The sequence below is a fragment of the Melospiza melodia genome, chromosome 1 (assembly GCF_035770615.1).
Source record: "Melospiza melodia melodia isolate bMelMel2 chromosome 1, bMelMel2.pri, whole genome shotgun sequence".
NCBI lineage: Eukaryota > Metazoa > Chordata > Aves > Passeriformes > Passerellidae > Melospiza > Melospiza melodia.
This window is the reverse complement of record NC_086194.1, coordinates 172,103,649-172,108,938: the sequence shown is the minus strand read 5'-3', so window position 1 is coordinate 172,108,938 and position 5,290 is coordinate 172,103,649. Positions and strand designations below refer to the sequence as shown.

The 5,290-nt window shown below is 51.0% G+C and overlaps 1 protein-coding gene across 1 annotated transcript; it reads right to left on the bottom strand.

Moving 5' to 3' along the window:
• Positions 1 to 252: 252 nt before the first annotated feature.
• On the bottom strand, positions 253 to 5,088 carry LOC134428376 (ly6/PLAUR domain-containing protein 2-like). Its single transcript, XM_063175083.1, has 3 exons — positions 4,820 to 5,088; positions 1,661 to 1,780; positions 253 to 623 (listed from the first exon to the last, which is right to left on the bottom strand). The coding sequence occupies exons 1-3, from the start codon at positions 4,869 to 4,871 to the stop codon at positions 412 to 414; spliced, it is 384 nt and encodes a 127-aa protein (XP_063031153.1). The 5' UTR covers positions 4,872 to 5,088; the 3' UTR covers positions 253 to 411.
• Positions 5,089 to 5,290: the final 202 nt, after the last annotated feature.

The window sequence follows — 5,290 nt, the reverse complement described above, 5'->3', positions numbered from 1 at the left end:
TTCCCAGAGAAGCTGTGGATGCCCCTGGATCCCTGGAAGTGTTCCAGGCCAGGTTGGATGGGGCTTGGAGCAACCTGGGATGATGGAAGATGTCTCTGCCCGTGGCAGGGGATTGGAGCTGGATGATCTTGAAAGTTCCTTCCAACCCAACCCATTCTCTGTGGATCCTGAGGACCAGAAGCAGCTGAAGGTGAGGAACATCTGCTTAAACAGCAGGAAACTGGAGATTTGAGGGGTTTAAGTCCAGGCTAAGTCCAGGTTTAAGTCCATTCTTGGCTTGAATCCAGCGTTGAAGATGGGGTGAAGCCACCCGTCAGCAAAGAAGGACATTCCCAAAGCATCTAAGAGTTCATGAGGCAGCTTGGCAGGGAGAGTGGTGGGCTTTCAGCTGGAGCTGGGACACTTGTGACCTCACAGGGAGCACTGAAGGACCGTGCCAGCCACCAGTGCCACCAGAGCCAGCGCTGCAGAGCTGCTCCTCACCCCACTGCTGCTCTTGGTGTCATCTGTGCACAGGTCAGTGTAGCAGCAGGATTTGGGCTTTTGGGCCCCTATCCCATCGTAGGAGAGGCATTCCTCCTCACAGTCCCTGGTCACGGTGATGTTGCCAAAAAAGGGATAACCTGGGAGAGGCAGATTGGACAGGAGGAGGAGGTGAGAGAGGGGAAAAAACAGGGAAAGAAAATGGGATTAAGAAACACTGACAGAGGACGGGTTGGACATCCCTAATCCATGGGTGCCTCTAACACAGCCTATTTTTTGTGGGAACAGGCCTGCCAGCTCTCACTGCTGACTCTCTCTCACCCTCCTGCTCCTTTCAAATCATTCTAGCATGGACAAGGGACACAATTCCCCATAGAGGTTTGCACCCTCTATAAATTCAAGGTCCAGAGAGATATCAGGGTAGGAAAGGCAACACAGCGGTAACAGGTGCAGTGAGTCCTGATACTTCACTGTGAGGCTCCAAATCTGATGGATTTCTCTCCTTCCCTCTCTAAAGTGGGATAATTTCACCAGGGTTTTTACAGAGATGTTAAAGGGACTGGGATGGGGAGAGGGAAATGTGGCCAGCAGATTGAGGGAGGTGATTCTCCCACTCCGTTCTAGTGAGACCCCATCTGAAGAGTGGGATCTGCATCCAGCTCTGGGGTCCTGATACAATAAAGACAGGGAATTGTTGGAACAGGTCCAGAGGAGGCCATGGAGATGATCCAAGGGCTGAAGCTCCTCTACTCTGGAGCCAGGCTGGGAGAATTGGGAATGTTCGTCTGGAGAAGGGAAGGCTCCAGGGAGATCTCAGAGCTCCTTCCAGCGCCTGAAGGAGCTCCAGGAGAGCTGGAGAAGGACTTGGGCAAGGGATGGAAGGACAGGACAATGGGAATGGCTTCCCACTGCCAGAGGCTGGGGTTAGATGGGATTTTGGGAAGGAATTTTTGGCTGTGAGGGTGGTGAGGCCCTGGCACAGGTTTTCCATAGAAGCTGTGGCAGTCCCATCCCTGGAAGTGTCCAAGACCAGGTTGAACGAGGTTTGGAGCCACCCGGTCGACTGGAATGTGGGAATTTGGAGTTCCACGATCTTTAAGCTCTCCCCCAACCCAACCCAACCCAACCCATCCTGGAATTCTCCCCGGGGCCCCTCAGCGGCAGTGGTGTCACTCACCTAAGTCCACGGAGTGCAGGGTCGTGGTGCACACGGTGGCTCTTGGGGGACACGTGACGGGTGTCCTGCACTGGGAAATGTCTGTGGGCTGCTTGCACACATAACATTGCAGGGACTGGGCTGCAGAGGGGACAGAAAAGGCTCTGAGGTGACACAGCCAGGAAGACAGACCCAAATCTGCAGCTTTCTGACCAAAATGCAGCAGTGTCCAAAATTGTCCAAAATTAAGCGTGTCTGGAGGCAATGGCAGAGCTTGGATATGCCAGGGGGGAAAAAGATAAATCCCAGCACTGGAGGACAAGGGTGGTGTAGCAGGAGCTGGACCTAAACATGACTTTGGAGGCTCAGCAGCCTGAAAAAGGGGGATTTAGAGGGACTTAAGCTTGAGTTTTGGTGTGTCTGAGAATCAATCCTCTTTAAGAATTCAGCCTAGAGAAGAGGAGGCTGAGGGGAGACTTTTTGGAATCTACAACTTCCTGATGAGGGGAAGTGGAGGGGTAGTACTGATTTCTTCTCTCTGGAGCAGTGACAGAATCCAAGGGAATGGCCTGAAACTGTGTCAGGGGACATTTAGGTTGGATATCCAGTGCCTAACTGGGTTCTTCCCCCAGTTAGGCACTGGAACAGACTCCCCAGGGAATGGTCATGGCCTCAAGAGCTCAGGACATGTTTGGACAACGCTCTCAGGCCTCAGGGTGGGATTATTGGGATGTCCTGGGCAGGACAAGGAACTGGGCTTTGATAATCCTTGTGGGTCCCTTCCATATCAGGATATTCCATGATGGTAAAAACCAGCTCCCTCTGCTGAGAGCAGCATTCCCCAGCTGTGACAGATGGGGCAGCTCCCCCATCCCTCCCCTCACAGCAACAGCTCCTTCCTGCTCGTTTCAGGGAAATTCCGCAGGAATCAGTAACTGAGAGCAGGATTTAAATTTCAGAGCTGTGTCAGAGATCCTGAGGGCTGAGTGAGGCCCTAAAACCGCTCTCATCAGGGGCCACTGCTGCTTTTTGAAGAGGCCATGTACAAACCCTTGCTGGCTGCCACCTGAGGGAGGGACATCTCTAAATATGCAAATCTATGCAAAGCAGCTCTCAAAACCCTCAGTGTGAGCGCTGTCCATCCACAGCCAGCAGACACTGAGAGTGTGGATTTTCCAAAGTCCTGCTGGTGTGGCTTGGTGACAAAAACCAGCCTGGCTTGAGATTTTCTATCCTACCCTCCTTCCACCGGCTGAAAAACAACCGGCGAGCGTCCAGTGCCATCTATTGGTAAAAATTCAAACCGACGCTGGTTTTTTTTTTTTTGTTCCCGTTCCGCCATCAGAGGAACCTCTGGGGCTTTGTGATAAGGATAAATATTTTTGAAGGCATTTGTTTGAACACCTGACTTCAGAAAGGAATTTTCAAACATCTACTCCTCGCAGCAGCTCCTTTGGAAAATTCAGCTGTGGGGTAGAGCCTACACAGTGCAAAACTTTGCTTTCTCATTCCTTAGCTCTTGCTAAGGAATTCAATTCAAAGAGACAATTCCTTGTCTCTTTGCAGAAGTAAAAAGGAATTTTTCATGGAAATATTTCAATTTTCCTGTGGCCATACTCCCTGTAAACGAGGGTGGTGGAGCCATCCCTGTTTATCCCAGCTCAGGACCTCACTAGTTCCCTTCCCAACGATCCATGATCCAATCCATAAAATTGTTATATATTTTAACAGAGGTAACACATAATCAACAATCATTTGGATGTCTGTGGATGTGTTGGATGGATGGATGGATGGATGGATAGATAGATGGATGGACAGAGCAGTTCTGGCTTCAGGAACTTGAGAAACTGCCCTGCAACCCTTGGGGTGAGGTGGTTTCCATTTACAAACCTCAATATTTTCATAGATATACTGGGAAGTGCCTTGGGGGAATTAATCCCAGTTAAAAGCAGGTTTAAGGAAGGAAAACCTCAACCCCCTCATCTTTCACCGACTCCAGATGGGACATTTAGAGGACATGGGTTTTGTGGGAAGGTTGCATGGAAGAGGAAAGTCCAAATCCGTAAGGACTGGGACAAGAAAACTGAACGGGGACAGCTCTGTGTCCTGATCTGAGCCAATAATTCCCAGTTCCTCACTGTCCAAAAGGACCTTGTATTCCTATATCAAACCTCAGGAATATGAAAGGTCACAGACATATCCCTCAGCCACAACAGGGGTGCCTAGACTAGCTGCTTCCCTTTGGATCATTCCCCAAAAATATTTCTGCCTGATTTCAACTATAAAGCAAATGGGGTTGATAATTCTGTTTCCATAAAATTCTTTGAGATTTTGGGTGGTTTCTCAGAAATTCCATTAAATCCAAGGGAAAAATTCGGATGGAGATGTTTGATCCCTGCCCAGGCTGCCTTTCCTTTGAGATCTTCCATGGAAACAACCCATGGATCTGGGGCCCATGGGCTGTGGGTTAAACCCCTCTGGGGTGGTGTCATCCCTGGAATGCCTGTTCCAGGCAGGGATGTGGCTGCAGTTGGTCACATCTGCATGGAGGAAGGACACAGCGATGGCCAAACCCTGCTGCCAGCTTGCCCAAGATCCAGACCCATCACACACCCAGGGGAATTTCCCATTTCCACCTATCTCCTGAAATATCTCCTGAAATTCCAGGGGAATTTCCTATCTCCTGAAATAAGGGAAAATCCTGGAGCTGAGGGTTTAATAAAACTTTCCAATGTCCTTGGAGTTATTTCTCATACCCCCACTGTAATGAAGTTTCACCTTCTGGCTTCCAGCACTTCCAGCAGCCAGCTGGGAGGTTTTAGGAAAGTCAGGAGCTCGGAATGAACATTCCTGATGGGACAGGGTGGCAGCTCAGGTAGAGACTGGCACTTCAAGCTCTTGCCCAGGCTGGTTCTCCCCTGTGCCTTGTGGTTGTCCCCTCCATCCCTGGATGTGGGTGACAGGAATCCAAAAGACGTGCATCGCTCCCAGTCAGGCATCACAGCTCTTCCCACCAGGAATGCATCTCCCCTTTCCCATTTCACCCTCTCCTTCAACCTTCTTCAATACAAAAGGCATCATTTCCCTTACCTGGGGGTCACCAGGTCTTTCCCCTCCTTCCCCTCCCACAAATTTCCCAGGGTGGGGGGCCCTGGAGTGTTGGGAATGAGGAGCTCTTACCCAACTCCACGAACGCCAGGCCCAGCAGGAATCCCACCAGGAGTTTCTTCATGCTGAGAGCAGATCCAGGCAGCCAGGACAGATCCAGAGAGCTTCTCCCAAGGAGCTTTATATGTTTTCCCACCCTCCACCATCAGCTGTTGTTGATCCTGTGGGCGGATTCCCTCGGGGTGATCAGGGGAAAGCCCAGCTCCAGTCTGGATTGGGATTTGCAGAGGAACGAGTTCCCTGATGAGGTGACATCACCCCAACGAGCAGACTCCTGCCATACCTCGGCTCTTCCCCAGGTTTATGTCCTGGGGCTGGTCCCATGGAAAAAGGAAAAACACGGCTGGCACTGCAAGGTGTGGCCCCGTGCCAGGGCTTGGATGGGGAATGTGACAAGGTTTGTTTGCTCCTTCCAGTCTGGCTCCACGAGCCCAGAGCTGGCTTGTGTCACGCGTGTTACACTGGCCAACAACTGGCAAGGGG

Coding starts and splice junctions, on each gene's coding strand:
- LOC134428376 (XM_063175083.1), bottom strand. CDS start 4,871: ATGAAGAAACTCCTGGTGGGATTCCTGCTGGGCCTGGCGTTCGTGGAG. Junction 1,781..4,819: donor CCTGGCGTTCGTGGAGTTGG/GTAAGAGCTCCT, acceptor TCCCCTCTGCAG/CCCAGTCCCTGCAATGTTAT. Junction 624..1,660: donor CCTGCACTCCGTGGACTTAG/GTGAGTGACACC, acceptor TGCCTCTCCCAG/GTTATCCCTTTTTTGGCAAC.